At 40.4% G+C, this 27436-nt stretch overlaps 3 protein-coding genes across 3 annotated transcripts; 2 read left to right on the forward strand and 1 right to left on the reverse strand.

Moving 5' to 3' along the window:
* Positions 1-10554: 10554 nt before the first annotated feature.
* On the forward strand, positions 10555-19329 carry Acph-1 (Acid phosphatase 1). Its single transcript, XM_065239584.1, has 3 exons — positions 10555-10826; positions 10896-10994; positions 17957-19329. The coding sequence occupies exons 1-3, from the start codon at positions 10701-10703 to the stop codon at positions 19028-19030; spliced, it is 1299 nt and encodes a 432-aa protein (XP_065095656.1). The 5' UTR covers positions 10555-10700; the 3' UTR covers positions 19031-19329.
* A 1136-nt stretch (positions 19330-20465) lies between these two features.
* Positions 20466-22871, reverse strand: Nthl1 (Nth-like DNA glycosylase 1). Its single transcript, XM_065239586.1, has 3 exons — positions 22776-22871; positions 22010-22714; positions 20466-20971 (listed from the first exon to the last, which is right to left on the reverse strand). The coding sequence occupies exons 1-3, from the start codon at positions 22818-22820 to the stop codon at positions 20540-20542; spliced, it is 1182 nt and encodes a 393-aa protein (XP_065095658.1). The 5' UTR covers positions 22821-22871; the 3' UTR covers positions 20466-20539.
* LOC135717484 (ubiquitin-like protein 4A) lies at positions 21420-22018 on the forward strand. The gene is made up of 2 exons (XM_065239589.1): positions 21420-21534; positions 21609-22018. Exons 1-2 carry the CDS (start codon positions 21487-21489, stop codon positions 21960-21962), a joined length of 402 nt encoding a protein of 133 aa, XP_065095661.1. The 5' UTR covers positions 21420-21486; the 3' UTR covers positions 21963-22018.
* Positions 22872-27436: the final 4565 nt, after the last annotated feature.

The following is a 27436-nucleotide window of genomic DNA, read 5'->3' on the forward strand; positions in this document are numbered from 1 at the left end:
TTTATTTTAACTTTTTATTTGTTACATTTACATTTTACATTAAATTACATTTAATTTTAACCTAGGTGCTCCAGTTACTACAGTCACTAATCAGCCTTAATTGGTATGATATATATCGAAGTGTTTTTACATTTTTCCTGCCTTATACCCCAGACAGACTATGGCTTATATCATGTAATATAGGCTGTCTTGCAATGAGCACTCATACATCTAGTTTTCACTGGAAATCCTATATATGAGTGCTCATTGCAAGACAGCCTATATTACATGATATAAGCCATAGTCTGTACGGGGTATTAAACAGGTTTTTTAAACCAGCATGCCAGTATAACAATTTACATCTTAAAACTAAAAACTAAAACTAAATCTTATCTAAATATAAAGGGAATTAATCGTTGCAATTGAGGATTTTTTGCCTGAAATTATTAATTATTTTGTTGGACATTTATTCTAAAGTCTCAACATTCGAAATTCTATGTACCTCAGTAGTACCAACAATCAATACGAAACTAACGATTTTAAATTGGCTCACCACTTTAGTAGCCTATTGGTCCCAAGCAAACGATTAACGTACCCTATTCTAGTTGAAATTCTATTACTACACTATGTTTGTTTTGATTCGCTATGAAAGTTTGACAGATAACATCAGGGGTGTGTGGATTCATGCATAACATGCAGGGGTGAGTGAAATAGCTTGGGACTGCTTGGGACCGTTGTTCTGGTACTGAGTGAGCCAAAAATAATAATGATTTTCTTCGGGACCCAGTGGTCTTAGAGTTACCTCTATGGTAGTACTTCGTTTGTGGTAGTAGTGTTGCCATGTGGTTCAATCCAGTAGTAGTGGTGTTGCCATGTGGTACACTGAAAAATTGCAATTGCAATTGCAGGTTATACCCCGGACAGATTATGGCTTATATCATGTAATATAGGCTGGCTTGCAATGAGCACTCATACATCTAGTTTTCACTGGAAATCCTATATATGAGTGCTCATTGCAAGCCAGCCTATATTACATGATATAAGCCATAGTCTGTCCGGGGTATTAGTCACCAAAGTTTTCGAGCCGCTCCGTCTGTCACTTTGTTTGTGGTGACAGTAAACATAAACACACTAAAACATATTAGAGTAAACAGATAGATAATTCTAACTCATTCAAGATTATCGAAGAATAGTGGATGAAATTGGATGATATCGGCAGGCGCGTGTTATTATTCATTATGAATTAAGTTTATCCAAAAAAACATGAATTATTTAGCAAATTTTATTTAAATCTGTTAAATGTAATGTACAATGGATTACTTTCGTCCCTCTCGTATTACTTAGGATTTCTCAAATAATTCTCCTGAATATTCAGCACGCATTCTCCCGAAATTCTCTTGAAACTCTCTAAGTATTTCTTTGCAATTTTTCTCAAAATTTTGTTCAAACTATCCTCAGAATTGAGATAAAAGAAGGAATAGTAACTTACCTATATTTAATGTCATTACCTCAATTGCTTATCCTTTTTTTCCTTGATTTGTTTTCCGTCGATCTTGTTTTCCGTACTGAGTACCAATACTATCGACGCCAGGAAGGCAGCTTACAGATCTGGACCCTACCTATCGACGCATCAACTCATTAAGGTTCTACAAAGGGTAAGTAATTTTGTGTTCTTCTTCTTTTTTAAATATCATAAAATCATCATCATTAGTTTACACATACATTCATATATTATGAATACGAAAATTTAAAACATGTATTTAGTGATCTTAGATCGAAAATTTCCTGGGTAAAACACATTCACTGTATTTCCTTACTTGTGTGCTTCGAAGTATAGCACAATTAAACACAATCGAATACACGAAACTCAAAACGACTGCTTCACAAAACTCTTGGTGAACAAAATGTATCACAAAGAAAACCATTTCTACTTTACTGCTTTGCTGGCAATCGTAAATTATCATTGAAACAGCGGTGTCAGATGTATTGCCTCTTGCAATGAATTTAAGTTTATTTAAACAATTAATTGCGAAGTCTGCCTTATTAACATAGATGAGTGGATGTATAAAATGGTGGATAAATATCAAAAACTGATTAAATAAAACATAAATGACCATTTAAGACATTTTACCGATCCAATTAAAAAGTCACATAAGATTGAATTCAACACTAACAGGGTTGATGGCAGCAGTGCAAGTAGCCTGGTATACACTTTCCCGCTCAGGGGTGTAAACAAACTTGCATTCAGCGCAGTCTGGCAGTGCGAATGTTTTGTCTGCTACATTTTTATCCACTAGATAGTGTGACATCACATTTGCTGTTGTATTGAAATGAAGGAAGAAAAGAGATGGTTAAGTTTTCCTCACCATACCAGTTGATATTTATGAAAAATGGGCAGTTTTGGCGCGGGGACATGCACTTCCAATGAATTTTACCAATACATTTAGAAAATGATGATCGAAGAATATTTCAAAAAGAAGAAGTAAACAAAATAATGACCCTTTGTAGAACCTTAACCGGGGTCCAACGGCTTTACTTCCCTTTCGAAGGAAAGCGTGATCAGAGATGTTATGCCTCAGAAAATCCCGGCGACGCCGACTGGGATTGAACCCAGGCCTGCTGGGGTGAGAGGTAATCACGCTTACCACGCACACTTAACAGATACGCTTATTTTGTCAACAATATGCAAATTTCTTCAGTTTGCATTGCAGCTTCTGAGTTTTGTATTGTAAATGAAAGCTAATTGGAAAACAGCCAAACAGATTGTCCCATCGCATAAGAAGCAATGTTACGAAGCAAAAATAAAATTCGTTTTTTGCTATGGGACGGACTTGCCATGAGTGGCAGTGTACTAGTAGAGTAGTTTCACTATATAGACACACCAGAATTCATCAGCATTTTCTTGGGAATTAAATTCCCTTGGAATTCTCCTCGCAGTTCCTTTCATATTTCATCCAAATCTCATCGATTTTTTTTGTCATGACAGAACGTGACAGTGTTGGGATCATTGCATCATTTATTGATATTAGTGTTACATGAACCGCGACAATCTTAAGAATATATTCACTCTACCCCGGCAAGAGCGTGCGCTGCCATATATGTACCACCAGGCATCGCAACAACGGACAGCCCATGATGATTAAACAACAAGCAATACCGATCTTATCCTTTGAGTCGCACTTCCAACAAGTAAAGAAGGACTGTCGCAGTCGGTCCAACCTGATAAAGACCATCTCCCGCCCCCCACCGATCCAACAATCGCGAAATCCGCTTCCACGTAGCTCGAGCCATCATCGACAGTCGCCTACTGTACGGTGTAGAGATTACATGCTTTGCCGCCGAGAAAGCCGTCCAGATTCTGGAACCGGTGTACAACGGCTAAGTTCGAACAGTCTCCGGTCTCCTGCCCTCTACCCCGGCCGACGCTCCATGCGTTGAAGCCGGTATCCTACCTTTTCGGCTCGTTTTCACCGCAGCTACTGCTACCAAAGCCGCTGCCTTTCTCGCTAAAACGTCGGGAAACAACAGGATCGTTCTCCTCGACGAGGCGAACCGACTCCTCCGCACGGCCGCCGACGTAGATCTCCCTCCAGTGGCCAGGGTCCACTGGCACGGAGACAAAAGTTGGCTATCGCACAAGAACAAAATTGACAGCCGAATCAAGGACCGCTTCAGGGCAGGAGACTACTTGCTGGCTTTACGCCGGACAGTTGTCGAAACTCCCGAGCACACTACCAAGGTTATGAAGTTAGGTACACCGACGGCTCTCTCTCCAGGAGCGGAGTGGGAATGGGGGTCTCCGGAGATGGTCTGTTTGTGAATCTCTGACTACTTCTATAGTTGAAGCAAGAGCTTCCTCAGTACCAAAATGCGAGCTTGAATTCGATTCAATTATAATAGACGACGATCTTCCTTGATCCGTCTTAAAAATATTCGTAGGAGACAATATCAAAGAACACGCGATCCTGCCATGAAAGTTATCTGGCGGGATTGGCAAAAACAAATTAAAAGGCGATTCTCTGCCGTGATGAACAAAACTTTTGAAAATAATGTTTCTAAATTAGACCCGAGTTCCAAACCCTTTTGGAAACTCACAAAAATTTTGATAAAAAAAACCTCAAAAGCAGCCTATTCCAGCGTTAAGAAATTAGTAAAATTTTGATCACAAATTTGGAAAAAGCTCAGAAACTTGCTAAGCAATTCGAAAGTTCCCATAATTTCAGTTTGGGTCTTACTAGTCCTATTGAGAATCAGGTTGCTCGGGATTATCTGAATATTATCTCTCGGGAAAATATTTTTGATGATTCCTGGGGGACTGATTTGGACGAAGTAAGGTCTATAACTAAAAAGTTTCAAAATATGAAAGCTCCAGGTGATGATGGAATTTTCTATATCCTCATCAAAAAACTCTCAGAGAGTACCTTGTCTTTCCTGGTAAAATTATTTAACAGATGTTTCCATTTAGCATACTTTCCTGATAAATGGAAAAATGCAAAAGTTTCTAGATCCCTTCAGTAAGTTTGCTTTCTTCAATAAGTAAACTTTTTAAAAGATAATTTTAAATAGAATGATGCTTTACATCAATACGAACTCAATTTTTGCACCATGGGCATCAACTCTTAAGAGTTACCAATTTACTTCGTTCAAGCAAATGTGAAGGCTGCTCAACTGGAGTTGCTCTTCTAGACATAGAAAAAGTATTCGACAGTGTTTGGCATGAAGGTTTGATTGTTAAATTGAAAAAGTTTAATTTTCTTCTCTGGTTTATGAAATTAGTTCAAAATTATTAAACTGACAGAACTCTGCAGGTAAATTATCAAAATTCCAAATCTGATTGACTAAATATTAGAGCAGGAGTTCCTCAGGGTAGCATTCTTGGGCCTATATTGTATAACATTTTCACTTCGGACCTCCCTGATTTGCCTCAGGGTTGCCACGAATCTTTGTTCGCTGATGACACAGGCATTTCCGCTAAAGGAAGAAGTCTTCGTGTTATTTGCAGAAGACTGCAGAAAAGTTTAGATATTGGAAATGGAAAATGGAAGCTTTCTCCCAACGCTTACAAAACTCAACTTAGAATATTTCCACATAAGCCTAGAGCTTCGTTTTTGAAACCTAGTAGTAGTCACATAGTCACTATGAACGGAGTTCCAATTTCCTGGTCAAACCAAGTGAAATATCTTGGATTAGTACTTGACCAAAACTTAACTTTTAAAGATCACATTGAGGGCATTCAAGCCAAATGTAACAAATATATAAAATGTTTTTATCCTCTTATAAACAGGAAATCCAAACTTTGCCTGGCGAATAAACTTCTAATATTTAAACAAGTTTTTATACCGGCCATGCTTTACGCTGTGCCAATATGGCCTAGTTGTTGCACTACCAGGAAAAAAGCACTTCAAACGATTCAGAACAATGTTCTGAAGATGATTTTGAAGTTGCCTCCCTGGTACAGTACTACCAACAATCAATACGAAACTAACGATTTTAAATTGGCTCACCACTTTAGTAGCCTATTGGTCCCAAGCAAACGATTAACGTACCCTATTCTAGTCGAAATTCTAGTACTACGCAATGTTTGTTATAAAAGTTTGACAGATAAAATGAGGGGTTATTGGTTTTTCCTATGTTTCGAGGGGTGAATCATTTAGCTTGGGACCGAAGAGAGTACCAGAGCTGTGCCAAAAAGTTGAGCACGTTTCTGCGGGACCTTCTACACGGAAAAACGAGTCTATGCATTAATGACTTTTTTTTAACCACTTTTAGAAGTTGTTCGAGCTGTCATAAAGTGGTTAAAATCTATAGCAGGAAAGTGTATACAATTTAGACATTTTCTGAGAAAACCATTATTCAACAGGTGTCTTAATTTTATTCACTAGTGGCTGAAAAAAACACTTGTCAATTTATTTTCTGCAAGCATGGCGGCTATCATTGACAAACTTCGTCACAGGTTAGTTCAATGGTAAAATACATGTATAGTAATTATAGACAAATAATGTTAATAAACAATTTAGAATTATAATTTTCTTTCTATTTACAGCATTTTCATGGTGCGGTAGCCCACCAACAACAATTATAAACGTAAGCATTTCCCTTTTGTTTTGTATTTTACTATGTAGATAATGAAAATGTCGCAATCAGCAGTTCACCAGTTCCTTACGGACAAGTGCAGGTCGTGCCGGTGATTGACACCAAGAACTACATCGAGTACACGAAGAATACGAAGTTTATCGGTTGGTTCCGGAGATGCTCCGCTGTCAATCAATCGACTTGTTGGACCGGAAGATGATGGCGAAAAGTAAGATGGTAGGTATATCTATAGATTGTTCAAGTCCTGTAAATAATCCAACCTCTTCCACAGCAGCCCGCAGACGCCTCCGGAATCACACAACCAACGAGATACATCCTCATCGCAATCGATGAATCAGCTCTTACAACACAGGTTAACAGCAATCCGACGTGACCAACATCCGATATGGCTAACATCCTGTCGGCATTCATCAACAATCTTGCCCAGCGCTTGTCAATGAAATCGGATGTAATATTTATTAATTTTTTTTTTTTTTATTTTTTCTTAGTTTAAGATATTGAAAATAAAAGAAAAACACACAAAACATAAGTGGTATAAGTACTAACCACTTTCGAGAAAAACGTCTTTATTCATTAATGATTAAAATATAACCATTACCAAGAAAAACGCGTTTATTCATCCGATGAGTAAACAGCGTTTATTCATTTTATGAATATGTGCGGGTTTTCTCGAAACTGTTTAAAATTTAAACATTATTGCATACTTTTTTCTTAGCGTGTAGTCTTAGAGTTACCTCTATGGTATTGGTTTGTTTACAATCTTTTGCTGCCAGCTGCTCTAACAATTTCAGTTGAAAGAATTGTCAAAAACTGTTTTGAAACGATTTTACAAAGCTCCAATCTTCTCTAGTGAGAGCGAGTATTATCGGCAACCAGTTTTTCTTCGGCAACCGTTCCATTTGAACTGCATGTAAATCTGCTGTTCTATTATCGGCAACTCGAAATCAGCTACAATTTGTAGTGCGTGTGTTTCATTTCAAGAAAGCCTTGCTAGATTGCTTTTTCACAGTGGTAAAATATAGTCAAATTGAAGCTGAAAGCATAAAGAATCGTTTGAATGAATTCAGCGAAGTGTTTTCGTAAGAAAATCCAGTGAAAATAGTGTTTCAATTTGGGTTGCCGAAAATAGTCTGGCATGCCGAAGCCGTCATTTCCCCTATATCAATGAAATTAGTCATGACAGAGTAACAGATGGGGAAGGACAATAAACACAAGTTGACACAATAAACAAGACAAGTGGGGGTTAATACACAAGACAAAATGACAAAATAAGTGACGACAGAAGACAAGACTGGGACAAAATCAACCTTAAAAAAAAAGAATGCGCAATTATATTATCAAAACTAGAGTCGGTGTATAATGAGTCACGCCAAGAGAAAAACAGTTGAACTCGCATCACGGTTTTCGAAAGATTCCCTTTCTTTTCACTTGGCAACAGAGGACTTCTGCATCAACTTCAAATGACTTCTAGCGAGGAAAAAAAGTAACGGCTGTAGTAAATAAATAAATTAGTGATTTTGTCAATTTATCTTAACGAAAAATAGTAGAAATTCTCACTAATGACCATTACAAAACGTATCGCATGACAAATGTAATGCTCACTGCGTGTTTATGATCATTTGTTCGATTATATTTACATTTAATTGCAATACCTTTCGTGGACCTTTCATAGCATCGTAATGCTTGTTTACTTTGCACGATAGGTAGCCGGTTTGACAGTTCAATAGGTAGACTTGACTTCACTCTTGGCGTGACTCATTATACACCGACTCTAATCAAAACTATTTGGATCATCACAAAAACAACAGTGACCAAACGGGCACCATAGCCTAGGAACGTCTGTGTGTTGATTTAAAATAGAGGCTCATAGAAGCAAAATTTATCAATAAAAGGGGTCCAGTGTAGAGTTTAAGCAAGTGCTGCCACTGGATCACTAAAAAAAAAAAAAAAAAAACTTTATGTGGTATGGTCGTACCATCTATGATATTGTTAGTGTATGGTACCCGTTTATTAGGGATTTTACGTTGAGTCCTGGAAGAAACCTGAAACACTCAGGTAAATATATGAAGTCAAATGAGGAGGCACCCTGATACCGCATTAATAAAAGTTGGTTCTATTGCTTCTAGAATTTAAAGTAAGCAAGTAGAACACATTCAAAAGCTTTTGAATCTCAAAAATGTTTATTCCACAATGGATTTGAAGAAAAAAACGTAACAGAATTTCAAAATCATCAGGATCTCGGTTCTAGATATTTTTTCCCCGGAACCTGAACTAATAGCACCAACAAACTGACATGGCACTCAGTTTCCAATGTCGGCAAAAGTCGTGTACAGCTGGATTGCAACCGCTTCTGTGGTGCTAATAGAATAGAATTTTTAGGAAATAGAACTTGCAAAGTTTTAAAAAATTCTGAACTTAGAGCAGAATTTAAAATCTTGACTGTAAACAAAGATCATCAAATAAGGAAAAAAAATCCATACGATCTCAGATAAAGAATAAATTTAAAGATCCTGAACCGTGTTCTGAACAAAGAATGTTGGTAATGATCTTGTATTTGAAAAAAATATATACAGGGTGCGTGACGAATTTTTGCAGTAAATGGCATATTTGAGAAAAAATACACCAGTTAGTTATTCTAGCAATGAATTTTGTGCGATTTATTTTCTTTCGCAACATATGGAAGTTGTAAGTAAATTTATTCAAAAAAATTGCCTTCCCTTTCGACGACTGTAGTTAGACGCTTCCGGAAACTGCAGTATGCACGTTTTAAAATGTTTCGATCCATAGATGTCATCACTGCCTTGATTTTAGCTTTTAGCGACTTAAGTGTGGTGTGAGGGGTTCTATTGGTATAACGTTGGACGACGCCCTATACAAAATAATCCAACGGATTGATATCGGGACTGCTTGGGGGCCAAATTTCTTCCTCCCAAATTTACGAAATATTTTCCGTAAGCCATTTCTGTGCTTTATTAGCAGTATGAGCAGGTGCTCCGTCTTATCACTTTCCCAAGCCTTTTTTAATATTATACACTGTTCTTTCAGACACATTTACCGACCGAATTATTTCTTTCATGCATACTCCGGCGCGCAACAAAGCGACAACGGCTGACAGATTGCTCTCTTGTTTCGACATCTTTACGTTTACTCAACATTGTTTGTTTAAATCTTACACCTAACAGTATAAGCTATCCAGTGCTGCCAAATATATCTAAATCAAGATGCACAAGCATGAGAAATTACTATTTGAAATTTACTGCAAAAATTCGTCACGCACCCTGTACTCTACCTATATTTTTTTTTTAAATAAGTTTTTGAAAATCTCTGAACTTAGATTTTACATATTGGAGATTTTTTCTAAGAACTTAGGCAACCATTTATGATTCTTAATTTTTTTTTTTGTGGAATCTCGGAATCGAAAAAAAACTCAAACTATTTAGAAACATAACATAACTAGGTACATGACAATTTACACAAAATCGGGTGGTCTACTAGCACCGTCACTTATAACGGAATGTTACAATAGGGTAAATATTATTAATAGGGTCTATTACAATTGGGTAAATCATGCGGAGATCTCCCATACCACAATGTGAACACATGGCCGTAACAGGAACACTCACCCTATCGACTGGCATGACAAAGCAGACCAGTAGACGTACATCGAAACAAATCGAACATCGTAGTCACGATTAATGGGTGCTAGTATGTATAACAATAACACCAAAAGCATCCAAACGATCCGAACGAAAAGAGTTTCAGTGTGAGTAGTTGAAGTCATTCACTTTTGCCATCCTCCGTGCTCGGTTCGTGTGTAGTTGTAGGTAGGTCTGCTAGTGTAAAATTTGCTTGTTTTCAACGCCTACTTCTTCGGTGTCGGTATAGTCTCTTATCAAGCAAGAAAGCTTATCAACTTTGAGTTTGGTTTGTTTTTGCAAACTATACTGTCGCTGTCCTCTATCGCTTCCAATATGTTGAAGTAGACAAAGCGAATCCGTCGAAGACCGAACCATTTTGTGTCTGGCAGTGCTGTATTTGTTATTAACATTCAACTGGTGCCACAGGCAGCCATCGTTCGTACCTCTGGTGACACCTTAAACTAGATAGGATTACATAAAAACATAAAGAGCATCATCTTCCGACCGCAATCGGTACGTGCCTGTGTCTTGAAGGTTGAACGAGTGAAAGTGATTGAGTCATTTTCTCCTTTATGCTATCGAATATTGTTATGTTTAATTTGAGTTGATAAGTTGAGTGGAATTTTTTTTTAGAAGAATTTTGTTTAATTTAAAATAGCGAAAGTAGTCGAAAGAAGAGGTCCTAAAAATAAGACTGCATTTCGATGTTGGTGGTAGGGTTCCGTACTCTACCTGCGTATTATTATCATCACTGTTTGCACTGCTTGTCAAAACAAAGTAATCATAGTTTTCGTCTGCTTGACTTATTTTCTAAACTATGGTATAGATGTCCATTCTTACTATCGGATGATGCGTTAAAAGGCAACGGAGATATATCACTTCGATCCAGTAGTGCGCGGTGATCCGAAGCCATAGCAACAAATCTTCAACAGCTGCTGCTGCTGTCCAGAGCCTGTGTGTGTGTGACGAAAGAAAAAAGTGGTGCACAGAATGCTGGTATCCCGCAGCAGCAGTCGCCTGCTGTTAGTGCTAATTGTAGCTTCATTGTACGTCTCCCATGTGCAATCGCAGCAGGGGGTCCCGACCGAAGAGGGGAAACTTCTCTTCGCACATGTGGTAAGTGATTCGATTGATGTGACATTTCGTGTCCGGGAAAGTTGGTGATAGCCAATCCGTACATTCTAGATCTACCGGCATGGCGATCGGACCCCGATCGAACCCTACCCCAACGATCCATGGAAGGACCCCAGCCACTGGACTACTGGATGGGGACAGCTCACCAACGTAAGTACTGCGCGCCAACCAGCCAATGTGTATTAATTATGTCGGTTAGTGCCCTCCGCGTATTAGGAAGCGTATTGAGCGTAGACAGCTACTAATCACAACCGGCGAACTGACCTAGACAATGAAACTCTATCATTTCCACGCGCCTAGCGTAATACAAGCTATTAGAAGCATGCACACGCTTCATTGCATAGCACGAATCACTGCACAGCAGAGAACGCGCAGTTAGAACAGCTGTTCTGGCTTGATCTCCCTCTGACTTCGGTGATAGGTAGCTACTTAGCATCACCTAACGTGCGCAGTAGGGGTGGCAACCAACTTCCAAACAAGCACCGTCAGTCTTATTGTTCTGTTGAGTGCTGCTTTTGAGACACCTTAAATGGACAAAAGGGACCGTTATTTTTAAGCTATCTACAGCATGTTTGTTACCCCCCCCCCCTCTACTGAGCACGCTAGCGCTTAGCGTCGATCTGAAATAGGAGCCCTAGTGCGGGACGTAAATTAAACACGTTAGCACGTTAGGTAAGAACTTGTGTAGATCAATGGATGCATTAATGCAAGGTTGTCGTTAGTCAGAGTTTCTGTATCCCTCTATCCAACGCAAATATTACAAATGAACAAATTTTAATAAGTTTTCATAGATCGTACAAACAAATCTTGAATTGAATGTTATTCGGAAATTACTACTGTAGCTTTACTTTAATTCTTGGACTCGAGCATAATTCAATCGTTTCCAAAAGTCATGGCCGTAAGCTGAGTGGATGCGTCTTCTACAACTACCAAAAACCAACGTTTGCGAGGTTTCTTTGTGGTGGTCGACGAGCTCGTCCAGGTTCTCTGCTGAATGTTTGTTTTCGCGTGTTGCTCTTCCGGCATCCGTGTTGCAAGCTCAGCATCCATAGTCTGCCGTTTCTGATTAGCTTCACAATGTCCATTGCGTTGTATACCAGATACAACTAACGAGATTCATGCGATGCCGCCAGACGTCACAGGGCTGGTAATGGATATTTGAATAGTAGCGACATTAGTGACATAAGTGACTAACATAACGAAAATAATGACCAAACAGTTAAGTGACTTTGAAAACCTATGGATCCAACCTTTCGTTGATTGCGACCCACATTGAGAAATATTATAAACTTACAACCCACCATGAGCATTTTTCAAGCTTCTTTAAAATAAAACAAATAATGTTTGAAGGATCTCATAAATTTGTAATTCTTCTTCTTCTTTCTTTTGCTTTATTATAGAGACTTTCAGTCTTTAGATGGTTCGTCTCTTTGAAGGGAAGGGACTCCTGAGGGGGTCCCGGAGAGAAAAAATAAATAATTTCATAGCGTTTGTTACAGAGTTTAAGGATCTCAGAGTTCTGAGTCGATTGTTGTAACAGTAAGGAAGGTGAACGAAGTTGTGGTTAATTTCCGAGAGAGAGAGAGTTAATGTCCGTAGCCTGCGGGGTTGTCGTCGTTGTTCTTCCGTTTGTCGTGTCATTGTTCGTTGCGGGGTTCTACGTAGATTGATAATAGCCGGTGTCTTTAAGGAAGTCGAGAAGTGATCTTTCCCTGTCTGGGTCATTGGATAATGCATCTCTGATGCTGAGACCGATACCGTTTTGATCTCGAAGGTTTTGATGTGCAGGATAATTTATTATGAGATGCTTAACTGACAATATGGTTGAGCACCCCTCACATTGTTTGTGGAATCCATCACGGGATCCGATATCGTGTGAGAATCTGGTGTAGCCGCAGCGTAATCTGGACGGTACTCTCTGGTCCTCTGGTTCCTCGTCTCGGGTATTAGCCCATTCCTTGTCCCATGCCGAAGCGATGATCGTTTTGATCCAGATTTTTAAATCAGCTGCAGATACTTCCGGTTCCGCTGGGGCTTTCGATCTGCCGATCGCTGCCAGCTTATCCGCAGCCTCGTTTCCACTGATATCGCAGTGACTGGGAACCCAGACATATACGGTGTTACTGTTCGAAACCATTCTAATTGCTTGCACCAACGGGTGTCGATTCTTCGGGCCGAATCGATAATGATGGCCTTCCAGGAAAAACTGGACTCCGTAACGGCTGAGTAGATGGCAGCTGCCTCAGCCGAGAAGATCGATCGTAGGCTTAGGAAAGCCTCTGCTGGTATCTAGGTTGGGGCCGATCGGAAAGACTTACGCAATCCCAGCATTATCATCGGTAATTGATCACACCAGTGCTTCGAATCAACAGCCATTATTGCAGCCTTCAAGGTTCGATGAAATCGCTCCACCATTTGACAGTGGGTGGTATGCCGTTGTTCGGATGTGTTTGGAAGCCATCGCTTTAGCCAATTCACGAAACAGCTCAGATTCGAATTGCCTTCCTTGATCCGTGGTTACTGTTTCTGGTACGCCGAAACGAGAAATCCAGATAACGCACATATCCCGAGCGACAGTCTCAGCAGTCATGTCTTGAAGTGGTACGGCTTCAGGCCATCGATAAAAACGGTCGATGATTGTTAGTAGACATCTTCATCTCTGTCCGCTCTCGGCAAAACGTTGAATATTTCACCTGAGCCGGCGAGAACTTTTCCGAATAGAAGCCCAGTGGAACCCAGTCGCTGCCGTTGAACTGCTGTAGCACAGTGCCTGCTACAGTATTTGATGCATCGATAAGTAAACTCAACGGTTTCGAGGAATCGGGGTAATGCAAAAGTGCAGTTTTCGCTAGAGAGATTTTGCATTGATCGAACGCTTTTCTGGCATTATCGGACCAAGCTATTTTCCGACAATCGTTCTTTTTATTTCCAGGAATTAGGTTTCGGAGATCAGCCTGTAGATCAGACGCGTGCGCGACAAACCTCTTGTAACAGTTCAGTAATGCAAGGAATCGTCTCAATTCTTTCACGGTGGAAGGGATTGGAAAGTCTGTAACTGTCTTGACTCTATCCGGCAAGGGGAGGATTCCATCCTTGTTCACCACGTATCCAAGAAAGTTGACACTTTTGGCCACGTTTATAACAAGACCGTAGGATTTTAATCGTTGAAATACGACCCGCACATGATTATAATGCTCTTCGGGTGTGTGTGACGCGATACAAATGTCGTCCACAAAGCCACCACAAAATCCATATCGCTGAAAACCCTGTGCATGAACCTCTGGATTGTTTGGCTAGCCCAAACTTCAGTCTTGGGTATGTCGTCCTCCTCCACAGGAATTTGATGATATGCTCTTTCCAAATCCAGGGTTGTGAATATGTTTTTTTTTCCCTGGAAGGCGTTAAGCAAGTCGTGAATATGAGGCACAGTCACTTTATTTAGCGCTCGATAATCTCCCACAGACCTCAATTCACCGGTCTATTTCGGAACGCAGTGAAGTGGGTTCGACCAACAACTGCTGGAGGGACGACAAATGCCGAGATCGATCATAACCTGAAACTCTTTCTTGGCAGCACTCACCTTGTCCGGAGCCATTCGACGACACTTGTTTGCGACCGGTGGCCCTTTCGTCTGTATGTGAGATTCTAGTTTTTTGGATTGTACTTACATGGCTCACGGCATTTCAAAGCACGCCCCCCAAACTTCCGGTGGAACCAGCATATTTCGTCGTCTGTCACTCGGCTTGATCTCGATGTGGATCGACTTCTGGAAGCACCTCTCGAGGATTTGAGGTTACGTATTTCTGCTGTCAATGCCGCAATTTGGCTTTGAAGCTCGGCGACAGCATTTGCTCCGAAGGAGCTGGTGGAGGCTGCGGCGACGGGTGACGATGGAGACTCAAGCATTTTGTCTGCCATCTCGGCGAGTTTCCCGATGATACCAACACTGATAGCGAGAACGGCTTTGAAACTCGGTGGCATCCGCTGGAGGAACAGTATTTTCAGCAAATCATCCGTAACATTCAGGCCCGCAGCAAGTTCCGGCATTTTCGCCAGAAGATGTGTAGGACGCATGTCTCCGAGGTCGCAAGCGCCCAAAAGTCGCTCCAATCTTCCTTGCGCTGACACTTGGAATCGGGAAATCAAACGCTGCTTGATGCTTTCGTATTTGTTTTCCTCCTGCGGGGTTGTGACCAAGTCCGCTACATGGCATATGACAGACTGGTCAATGTTCGCGACGATATGATAGAACTTGGTGTGATCCCGTACCACGTTAGCCAGAGCAAACTGTGCTTCGGCCTGCGCGAACCACATCACGGGATCATTCTTCCAGAAATCTGAAAGTTTTACTGCAACTCCAGCGGTAACAGCAGCGTTTTCCTCCGTCATTTTCGAATCTGCGATGATAGCGATCGGCTTTCGGGTTTCGTTGTTTTCCGCGTCGCGATATCACGTCGGGGTCACCAATGCGGGGTCCGGAAGCAGAATTCCGCGATAGAATAAATCGAAAACGTTTGTGACTTTACAACGTGTTTATTTCTCCCTTGTCCCAAATTTACTAACTAAAATCAACATGGTCGCTTTTGATGCAGGGGTGAATCCAGGTGCGCGCTGTTGTCCAGTATTGGCAGTGCACACCACAAGCTCATTGAAGTTTAGTGGGGCTTCAGGTTTTCTTTGGTTGGTTTATTTAATCTTATGTGGAGAGTAGTCCTTCGCTTCGAAAACTTGAAGGATCTTGTTTGCCTCTTTGAGGAGCAACACTCCCTCGTCATCACCGGTTGTCTTCTCTGGTGGCTTTGGAACATACGGCTTTTGCGGTTATGTATCGGAAGGGGAGGATTCCAGCCTCGACGGAGGATGCATCGGTTGAAAGTTGGTGCGAGTTTATCGGTTACATTATCGAAATTTCTACACAGTAGCTCGGCGCCGTAGAGCAGTTCGCTACAAATGATTGCCTTCGCGATACGCAGCCCAACGTCACGGTTGTACCAACAGTTGTACGGTCGCAGTGAAACTGAAAACTCAGGTGACGGTCTAGATATACTCCGAGAACGCAAATCGTGGCCTCGAAAGGTATTTCTTCTCCGTCGATTTTGGGGGGATTCTTTTTCGCGTGGTGTTTTCCTACACAGCAAAAAAAATGTAATATCGATCAACGTAATTCAAGCTGATGTATGAAATAATTATGTAATAGCAAAAAGCAGATACAATATTACATCAATCGATGTAATTTTGTTCGCAGAATCGATGTACATCGTACAATGTGATATTACGCAACCGATGGATTGACCTGGTTGCAGCAGTTTCGATGTAATATTCAACAACTTTTTTTGCTGTGTAAGCATAGGTGGGAGAGTTGACTCTTGGATGGCGCCCTAGCATGCACTGCTTAGATAACGCTTTGGAGTTTCCTGCGGATCAGGGTGGGTCTCTATCAGGGTTGTGGGTACCTGTTGGTGGAAACTAACGATTTAAAAATGGCTCACTACTTGACTAGCCTATTGGTCCCAAGCAAATCGTTTAACGTACCCCATTCTAGTCGAAATTCTAGTACTACACTTGTCTGTTTTGATTCGCTATGAAAGTTTGACAGATAAAATGAGGGGTTCGTGGATTTTCCTATGTTTCGAGGGGTGCAGAGCTGAGCCAAAAAGTTGAGCACGTTTCTTCGGGTCTTAGAGTTACCTCTATGAAGTATAGCCGCTATATTCATAGTCTGGCGGATAGAATCTCGGGAACCAATTGAGCTGTCAAATAGCGGAACTAATCGAGCAAATCACGACCAACAACAGAAAAGAAGAAACCAAAGTATTTTTATTGCCATTCGATAATATAAGAAGATGAGACTCGGGTCAATTTGTATGGCATTTATTTCAATTCACCACGAAAATCATAAATTAGCTCTTTTCATATGGCATTCTTGCCTGTTGTGTGGCATCCACACGTGGTGAAACAAAATGTTGGTTTCATACAGAAATACCGTTGCGGAGGTGAAGGAAAATGCCTTTGTTTACGTCGTGTGGCGACATCTACTATTTGCAAGTGGGTACGTGAAACTAATACCATGGACAGACTATGGCTTACATCATGTAATATAGGCTGTCTTGCAATGAACACTCATACATTGGATTTCCAGTGAAAACTAGATGTATGAGTGCTCATTGCAAGACAGCCTATATTACATGATATAAGCCATAGTCTGTCCAGGGTATAAGGTTATCTGTCACCTTGCCGGGGACTTGGTTATAACCTAAGAGGAAGAGGTGACAATTGGCTTCTTCCTCTTTTATTTCTATCTCTATCTCTATCTTTATCTATCTCTATCTCTATCGTACGCACATGAAATCGGCCAATCAGGAGCTGGTTCACGTTTGACAAAAAAGTGGTTCATTTTCGCCCCCGTATTGTCATCTCTTCTCTTAGGTTATAACCACCGACACACCGACACGAATGACCATAGAAATTACCACGAAATTTCTGCTCAAAGTACACTACCGACATCTGTCTCCGTGTTCGCGGAAAACGTTTATCTAAGCCATGAACACGAGTTTAAAATGTATGGATTGGTTCGTGTCTGATCTATTCTGGACAAGTTAATTTTATCTAGATGAAAAGTTTCTATGGTTTTGATGGTATCGCTGAACATTGATCAACTGGAGTATTCCAGCTTTGCTCGGGTAGCATCTATGCTTCTCACGATGAAAGGTACCACAAGAAAAATAGCCAAATTCATAAACCAATTGTACACACTTAGATTTTTTTGCCGAGATGGGCACCACCGAGCAGCTCGGCATTTTATTTTGCTGGAAATTCAGCAAAAAATATGTTTGTTAGCTGAGATCTCGGCAAAATTCCCGTTTGTTAGCTGAATCTCGGCAAGTTTTTCACTGAGATCCAGCAAAATAAAATGCCGAGCTGCTCGGTGGTGCCCATCTCGGCGAAAAAATCTAAGTGTGTAATTTGTTGGTCCAGTTCCTATAAAATTGCACGCCAAAACTGTTTGACAATGTGTTCGGTTCCTAAATTTCGATAAACCAGTCGATCCTCAATAGCACAGTCCTCAAATGCCATTTAACATCAATTAAAATATGCCCTTTCTTCCCACACAGGCCGGCAAATTGCGCCACCTAGCACTAGGACACTGGCTACGGCAACGCTACTCGAGCCTCCTCGGTGCCACCTACGCGAACAACGAAATCTACGTCCGGTCCACTGACGTCGACCGAACGCTGATGAGTGCCGAATCGAACCTAGCTGGTCTGTATCCACCGGTCGGAACGGACCGTTGGGATCCGGACATCCAGTGGCAACCGATTCCAGTGCACACCGTGCCGGAATGCTTGGACGAAGTGCTGGCCGCTAAGAAATCCTGTCCTGCCTTTGACTATGCCCTGAAAAAGTACAAACAATCGGACGAATTTCAGGCGTACAACAAATCACTGGTACCACTGTACCAATACGTAAGTGCCCACGCAGGGCGAAGGATCGACTCGCTGACGTCGGCACAGAACATCTACAGCTGCCTGCACATCGAGGAATTGAACAACTTCACACTGCCAGAGTGGACCAAACAGGTGTACCCGGAACCTTTGCGATCCGTATCCGCTAGATCGTTTAGCACCAAAACGAACACTCCCATGCTAGCACGCCTCAAGACCGGTCCCCTAATCCAGGAAATGCTCCAGCGATTCAGCAAGAAAGCAGCCAACACCCTTAAACCCAACAGAACGGTTTGGATCTACAGTGCTCACGACACAACCGTAGCAAATGTCCTCAACAGCCTTCGCCTGTTCGACCTTCACAACCCGCCATTTTCGGCATGCATCATGCTGGAACTTCGCAAATCAACCTCTGGAGGCGAACCGTACGTTTCGGTGTACTACAAAAATACTACCGACGAACCGGAACCGATGACCATTCCGAACTGTGGCAAACGCTGTCCACTGAGTCAGATGTTCACCGTCTACAGTGCGATCCTGCCGGAAAACTGGAAGCGTGAGTGCCAGGTTTCGATCCTATCGTTGACCTACGTCGAGGCGGATATAAGCTCGTCGACCAGTGTGATCGGTATCGTGTTCCTGGCGATGGTCGGCGTGCTGGTGGTCGCCCTGACCATGGGTGCCTACCTCCGTCGACGTCGCAGCTATTACAACGATAAATGGTACCTGCGGATCGATGGATAATGGCACGGGAACGGAGTGGCGGCGGCGGTCGTTCTGGAGGAGGACGATACCTACGAGGAGGTGGACGTCTGACGTCAAGTGTTTGGAAATTTGCGCATTTATTCTTACAACAATTTGAGGAGATATCATGTGTTATGTGATTTTTCGGAGAGTATTTTAAGGTGTACGAAATTTTAACTGCTAGAGTGTTGTTTATGAAATTATCTGTGTAGAGGTGGGGAAGTGTTTATATTGTGGAAATCTGCTGCTGTGAGCTTACCAGTTCCAGGATTTGCAAATAAATGGTAATATTTAACGGAGACGGCTTGATGCAGCCTCCTTCCCGAAGAAATCCCTGTAGCACACGGCAAAGCACGTTGCTACTTCGCTGTAACTAAAGTCCATGGAAAGTAGTTTTGCTTCACTAGGTAATCACGGCATGACAATTTCCGTTCGTTGTGAGTTGTCGATGAAGGTTCTTCCTTAAAGATCAAACGATAATCAGTCAACCGTTTGCGTGGGAACACAATCAGGCGTTCGAACGTTTTCAGGTATAGCCGATCCAACCAAGGTTGCAAATGCCGATTGCGCATGAAAAAATGTTTTTCGGAAATTGAAATGAATAGATAGAGTGAAAATTGATAAAATCGCTAATTTAGACTCTCATCAGGCAGCGAAATCGACAGTTTTTATGTGTCAAAAGTCCAGTGCTGAGATTTGTCATTGTCATTGACAGACTTTTGCACGATATTGACAAAATTGTTTTTCACATAGTCAATGATAGACTTGATCCTCAAAAAAATCTTTGTCAAAATCTCATTCATTTTTTCGTCAATGACAAAGATTCACCTGGTAACAGAAAGTGTAATTTCTTGCATTCTGAGTCACATTATTGTTATCCAAGCAGTTCAGGACGTAGATGCTTATTCACTTTAATGGCTCCATATAATTGTATTGCTCTTGCCATTTAATTTCATTTCAAATTTAGCTAATAAACAAATCAGCACATGTTCGTCACTGACAAAAATGCTACTGACAATTGACATGGTTTGCCTTGACGATGACTGTTAGCTCAAACGAGTGACCAAAGCAGAATTTTGAGTATCACCGTGTATTGTCGAAATTTTGCGGCACTGGTCAAAACACATACTTTGCAGCCTCTTCTTGTATCTTACTGCATATGATCCAAACATCTAATGATTTCATAATTAAAAAAAAACAAAATTGAAATGAAACTTTGAAAGCTTGGATCTGTTTCTGTTCGATCGCCATACGTTTTCGTTTACTACAAGGTCAACAGCGCCAATCAGAATGGTCAAACTCTACCAAACTGTCATGCCCGAAAATAATTATTAAGTACGAGAATGCGAGTTTTCAGTCTTAGTTGGCTTTCTTTTGTGTTCTCATGAAAGTCGAAACCTCTTATTTACAGCGATAACATAATCAAATAAATTTGTACTGAGGTGATAATACATATAGAAAGTAATATTTAAAAAAAAAACAGATCTCGACTTACCCCGACTTGGGCTTTTAAAACTCCAACTTCTCCTTTTTGATGGGCGTCTTGCGAATGCCATGCTTTCCCTTCGCCGGGCAAATATCCGCATTGAGACAGTCGTTGCAGTGCGGATACGTGGCCGGACAGATGGTTTGTCCGAATCCCACCAACAGCTGGTTGACTTCCTCCCACTGTTCAAAGGGCAGCCACTTCTCCAGGGCAACGCGGGTATCCTCCGGTGTTTTGGTTTCCTTCGGAACCCATTGGAGCCAGTTGCAAATCCGATGCACGTGGGTGTCTACGCCAATACCAGTGACCACATTCCACGCAGAGCGCATACACAGGTGGGCCATCTTTTTGCCCACTCCGGGAAGCTTCAAGAGGCCCTCGATAGTTTCCGGGATATCGCCGCCGTAATCGGTGATCAGGATCTGCGATGCTTGTCGGATGAACTTGGCTTTGTTCTGTAGGAGAGGAAGAGACGGACAATTTATTCTCGTTTACGTTCAAAACGTATTGCTAACAAAAGATTTTTTTTGTCTAATAACGTTTATCCTGAAATTTATGAGCTTAGATTGGAATCGCCATGTTGTTCCCTTCTTTTTTTTCGATTGATGCTTTCCGAAATTTATCATCCATCCATATAAAAATTCATTAAAAATTATTTCGCGTTTCCTATCGCAAACGAGCTTGAAAACGAAATTATGGAATTATTTCGTTTTTCCTAAAAAAAACAAATGGGTTGCCAACACAAAGCTCATTTACCTTATCTGCGCAAAGGGAACAAGCTGCACTAAAACTCACCACATGGGCATCAACCAACTCTTTGAGTTGTCATGTCATCGCATTTTGTTTTGCTCTTCTCCTTTTCACCAAAAGCCGAACACATTTTGACGCAAAAACAAGCTAAATTTAAAAAATTTAGCAAAGGTGTAAATATCCACTTTCCCATCGCAATAAATTCACATTTCCGACAAACATGCAACTAACAATCAAAATTCTCAAAGGAGACGAGTATGTCGTTGAGGTAAGCATCCCTGAAGATATTTTAACCAGTTAGGAAAACCATTCAGCCCCCCCCCCCCCCCCCCTCACATACAGACGTCGGAAGAATCCACCATCCTGGCTATCAAGCAGGACCTCGAGCGGAAGAGCATGATCCCGGTGGAACACCAAAAGTTGCTCCTGGTGGGCAAAACCCTTTCCGATGAGAAAACCGTCGGCTCCTACGGAAACATCAAGGACGGAACCAAGCTGACTCTGGTCGTGAAGAAGCCCGATCCCCTGAGGGAGGTCATTTTCCGACAGTTCAAGAAATACCTCCAGGAAGAGCAATCCCAGCGTCTCACGAACGAATTCATGAAGGATTTCGACGGCAAAATACAGCAGCTCAGCTTGGACGATTTGGAAAAGATAGCAAGCGACATTCTCGCAAAGAAGGGTCAAAATGTGTGATACGGTCGATCCGCGGCTGCGGCTAGGTTGTTAAAATAAATGCTTACCTTGTAAAAGCTCACCGGATAAATAAGTTTCTCCAAGACAGCCGGCTCCGTAGCCACCACGTTCTCCGGCGTTAGTCCATGTTTCCGCAAACGTTGCATGCACTCAAAGTTGACCTGATCCTTGGTTTGACTGGATAACATCAGCGAAACCAACGTGTGGAACCGTCTGAGCTCGACGGGGACATTTACATCGTCTTTGAACTGATCGCATCCCATCGTGTCCACCGGAGCCGGCACCATCTGTCTCATTTGGCGGATGTTTTCCAACGTCAGGCGCCAATTCTTCGGTTCCCATTTTGATTGCTTAGCGTCTTCGTCTGCTGTGGGCTCTTCTTTAACCGGCGTTCGCTTCTGTGGAGACGGTGAAAGCGGTTCCCGTTTGACGGGGGTTCGTTCTCCAGGGAAATAGGGCGACCTGTTGGTTCCCGATCGATCCGGGCTGGTTTCAACTTTGATTGGCTGCTTCCGTTGGCGACGTTTGTTGTTCGTAATTTCCGTAATTGCCGGTTCCAGTTTAATTTGTGGAACGGTCAGTTCGACGAGCTTTGTGATGGCAGAAACAGTACCACTGCATGTGGCTTTATTATCAATTCCTGCAGATTCGGTGGACTTTTGCAGCAGAGTTGCTTTAAGGCCGGCGGGGTGCTGCTGTTTTTTGATGAAGTTGCGCGTTTTCTTCGGAGAGAAGTACGGGGATTTTGTTTCCTATTGGTTGTAGGATTTATATATTTTTTATTTAGTTTCGCTTAAACTTTATAGAACTTACCATTTTGCGAATTATGTCACGAAAAGTGTGATTATATTTAAACATGCACACTCCTAATAAGAAACACTTGCTAATCTTTGCATTCCAGTCGTATAGCTTCCAGATTCAGCACGGAATGCAAACAAAACTGAGGTTATGTTTATGTTTCTTTGTTTTGTACTCACAATATAGGGGAAGCTGTGGCGCATTATAAATCAGTTAGTCGAGCAGTTTTGGGATGACCTCCACAAGCCCTCTAGTAGAAGTAGTTAAAGCCCTACAGTAAAAGTATGGACGTCTGTCAAAAGTTGTTCCAATCGAACCGTCAAAATGCACCGCATTGCTCGATTGGAACAGCTTTTTTTCAGTTTTGTGGTGACAGTCGTCCATACTTTTACTGTAGGGCTTTAGAAGTAGTATCCCTAATAAAAATGTTATGGTTAATTTGCTTAACGACGTGTTCGGGGTATCATCCAAACCATTTGTGGAATAGTTCAATCATTTGGGTTATCGTTCGCTTATGGTATTTTTTTTATTAGGGATGGAATAGAGTCGTTGTATACCCGCATAGAAAAATACAATTTCTAGAACAGTTCAAACTTCACTGACACCTTACTAGCTATGTTAACTTTTCACAAAATAGTTATGTTATGGTTTATGGAATGTAATAAACATTAAAGAAACACTACTTTCAACTGTTACAGTTTCTGGTATGTTTCAGCTAAATTTTGTTACGGTTGATCAACTACACACTAAGATTTTTTTACAGTATACTGTAATTTTTTACCGAATATGGAACAGCTGAACATTCGGTAATCTATTCGGTATTTTTTGTTTTACAGTGCGTTCTGTAAATTTGACTTCGGTCATATGAGCTGTCAAAATTTGCTGAAACGCATTGCAAATTTAACTGAATGATTGGTAAAATGAACAAAAAAGCGTTCTGTCAGATTTTTACCGAAATTCAGTAAAAACTACCGATTGAATTGTAGCTGGTTTTTATCGATTTTCCTTTCTTTTCTTTTTCAAATTTGAGGTGAATAATAATATGGTTCATTTGAATTGTTTTTTTTTAACATTTATTAATCCATGATGATTTTAATCAGTTTTTAAACTTTATTAGTTTCAAAATTTCTTCATTGTTTCGATCAATTGATGCTTCTCATAAATTTCTCCCCCGTGGTAGTAAGGTTTCCTACGCCTTGAAAAATTACAGAGAGAAACAAGAAAAATTGCTTGTCTTCTGGCTTGCAGCTTATATTGAAAGCAGCGAAGCACTCACACAGCACTGGGAAACAATACTTGGCATCTTTCTTGATGGATGCAGACCATCCATTCCACGCAATTCATCCCTCCGAAGTATTAAATTTCCTTTTAGGTATAAAAGTGGGACTTCACCGTTTGGCACCGTGTTGAAATCATTCTGAAGATCCATCTACAAAGTACAATGAAAAAAAATGTTTTTTTTATTTTTACTTGCGGAAAAGATCTCTTGCTCCTCCATCAAGAGCTCCAATTTGTTTTAATATGTCTTCCATTTTTTAACACTTACTATAACCACAAACGAAGTGACAGACGGAGCGGCTCGAAAACTTTGGTGACTAACCTGCTATTGCAATTTTTCAGTGTACCACACGGCAACACCACTACTACTGACTGTACCACATGGCAACACTACTATTATACCCCGGACAGACTATGACTTATATCATGTAATATAGGCTGTCTTGCAATGAACACTCATATATCTAGTTTTCACTGGAAATCCAATGTATGAGTGCTCATTGCAAGACAGCCTATATTACATGATATAAGCCATAGTCTGTCCAGGGTATTAGATTGAACTAGCATTTTCACCAAATGTACTAGAATGTTTTGGTTCTATCTCATTCACTCTACTCAAAACTGAAATGCATAAAAAAATGACAAAATAATACGCACTCTTTGCACTCTGTCAAAGAATCATTGTACACAAAATCAACTTTGTTCAAATCAAAACAAAAAAACTAACCCATCTGGTGGATGATGGCACAAGCTTCCAAGAAAATTCTATTACAGTGAACCACATTATTTTAATGGATTTCTTCGCCAGTTAGTCGTCTGTAACTTCGTTTGTGCTATAACTGCGCACTTTAACTACGGAGAACTGCGCAATATTCAATTTTAAAATGGCGGAAAAATGTTGAGTTTGGCAGTATAGACAATTTACAAACCGTTCGGTACTTTGTACAGTCTGGTTTGTAAAAGACTTTTTTTTACAGTACATTCGTCAATTTTTGACAGTATTGCGGGATTTCAGGCATTTACAGTTTCGATCAGTAATGTTTATATACAGTTTTCGGTAATTTTCTGCAAATTACAGAAATGCAGTTTTTTTTATTGCTGGAAAGTGGTAAAACATCAAATTTTACCAAACATTCGGTAAAAATTACATTTTACAGACCAAATTCAGCAAAAAAAAGTACCGAACAAAATTTAAGAATTTTGGTGTGTATACTGAACTGTTACAAAACATTACGAATAAAAGTTGTAAACAACTTGTACAACGCTACGTGTTTCGATTATGGTTGCTTTATGTTTTTACAATTGGTACAAACAGAAGAAAACGCTTTTGATTGAAACGGTGCTCGTGAGTACATTGTGTTGTTTTGTTCGTTATTTTATTTTTAAAACCCTCGGTAATATTAGTTTAGAGTATAAAATATTTCTTAAAAGCGCATGCATTTTCTACACAAATATTCAGGGCTAACAGCGGTTTGCATGTGAAGGAGATTTCGATGCTGGTGGCTCACATCATCCAAAAAGGAAATCGAAGCAGGTTTGTTATGCCGGGGCCTTTTTATCTTCCAGAAATGGAATGGAGTTTGTTTTGCAGGGCAAATTCATTTATTTATTCATTTTATATTAAGATCAATAAACATGTTACCAAGAGCAAGGGAGGTGTCCACAAAAAGAAATCTTGTAAATCACATTAAAATTAAAGAACAACCCATGACGGCTGTATTCCGGATAAGCTACGACAGTATTTATTATAACGTTAATAAGTATGGTAATTTATACCATTTCATAGTATATCATGAAGTTAACAACAATGGTTGGTTCTAAACCGTACTACCTTATTCGAAAATTAATGGAAATAGTTTCACATATCCAACTAGAACCTTTTCTGATGTGGTAAGGCTATAGTTGTTTTGCTAAAAATGTATGGGAAAAAGCGAGATTCCGTATGGTGAACGTTCTTAACCACCCATTGTTCATATGGTTGGGTCTTCGAAAACCTTAATCAATATGGTCAAAACTTTATCTAGGTATGGTTTGATTAAAGTTGACTGAACCTTTCTCATTATGGTTTTCAGAGGAAGATAAACCATTTTTAATGTGGTAATCGTATGGTTGTGATTTATGCGGGTAATGAGTCACGCCAAGAGAAAAACAGTTGAACTCGCATCACGGTTTTCGAAAGATTCCCATTCTTTTCACTTGGCAACAGAAGACTTCTACAACAACTTCAAATGACTTCTAGCGAGAGAAAATATACTGCGGCTGTAGTAAATCATAATATCAGTGATTTTGTCAAATTATCTTAACAAAAAAGAGTAGAAATTCTCATTACTAATCATTACCGAGCGTATCCCATGACAATTTAACGCTCACTGCGTGTTTATGCTCATTTCTTCGATTATATTTTATATTTTATTGCAATACCTTTCGTGAACCTTTCATAGCATCGTAATGTTTATTTACTTTGCACGATAGGTAGCCGTTTTGACAGTTCAATAGGTAGACGTGGCTTCACTCTTGGCGTGACTCATTATACACCGACTCTAGTATGGAAGATGTCCCTATACACTAATAAAAATTCAATTATTATTTTTATGTGTCCCACACATGAATTTTTGCAATCTGATAATCTAATGATATATATGTGTCGGACACATAGTTCTTATGTGTACACATAAAATTCAAATGTGGATTCTGTTTATGTTTGGACACATGAAAGTCATGTGGAATTTTGCATGGAAATTCACCAATAAAAATGTGTCGAATTTTATGAGTGTATAATATTATTAAAGCGTACACAGCAAAAAATTAATTTTGATATCACATCAAAGTGGATGCACTTCAATTCAATCGAGTCAAAAATATGGTGTAATACGTGTAATATTACTTGCCAAAAAGGACAAAATTATCATTAATACAGTGCATGAACTGACATTACGCTGCTTTTACAGCATTTGTTTATTTCGATGGCCAAAAAAATACATGAGATTTTCGACATGATTGAAGTGCATCCTCTTGAATGTAATATTAAAATTTATTTTTTGCTGTGTACACAGAAAAAAAAGTTGTTGAATATTACATCCAAACAGCTGCACAGAGCCCTAATAAACAGGTACCATACACTAACGATATCATAGATGGTACAACCATGCCACATAAAGTTTAGATTATACCCCGAAGTGGTGGTTAGGCGCTTTTTATGGTTATTGTTTATGCGGGAGGTCATTCCGCCGGTTGTGTAATATTACTTTGTACGATGTACATCGATTTTGCGAACAAAATTACACCTATTGATGTAATATTGTATCTGCTTTTTGCTATTACATCATTATTTCATACATCAGCTTGAATTACGTTGATCGATATTACATTATTTTTTTGCTGTGTACCCATCCAAAAAA

This window comes from Ochlerotatus camptorhynchus, unplaced genomic scaffold (assembly GCF_037179485.1).
Source record: "Ochlerotatus camptorhynchus isolate MF236.1 unplaced genomic scaffold, CSIRO-AGI_Acam_v1.1 ptg000056l, whole genome shotgun sequence".
Taxonomy (NCBI): domain Eukaryota; kingdom Metazoa; phylum Arthropoda; class Insecta; order Diptera; family Culicidae; genus Ochlerotatus; species Ochlerotatus camptorhynchus.

Coding starts and splice junctions, on each gene's coding strand:
- Acph-1 (XM_065239584.1), top strand. CDS start 10,701: ATGCTGGTATCCCGCAGCAGCAGTCGCCTGCTGTTAGTGCTAATTGTA. Junction 10,827..10,895: donor AACTTCTCTTCGCACATGTG/GTAAGTGATTCG, acceptor CGTACATTCTAG/ATCTACCGGCATGGCGATCG. Junction 10,995..17,956: donor GATGGGGACAGCTCACCAAC/GTAAGTACTGCG, acceptor CTTCCCACACAG/GCCGGCAAATTGCGCCACCT.
- LOC135717484 (XM_065239589.1), top strand. CDS start 21,487: ATGCAACTAACAATCAAAATTCTCAAAGGAGACGAGTATGTCGTTGAG. Junction 21,535..21,608: donor GAGACGAGTATGTCGTTGAG/GTAAGCATCCCT, acceptor CCTCACATACAG/ACGTCGGAAGAATCCACCAT.
- Nthl1 (XM_065239586.1), bottom strand. CDS start 22,820: ATGTTTAAATATAATCACACTTTTCGTGACATAATTCGCAAAATG. Junction 22,715..22,775: donor GTGACATAATTCGCAAAATG/GTAAGTTCTATA, acceptor TACAACCAATAG/GAAACAAAATCCCCGTACTT. Junction 20,972..22,009: donor ATCCGGTGAGCTTTTACAAG/GTAAGCATTTAT, acceptor CCTCTCCTACAG/AACAAAGCCAAGTTCATCCG.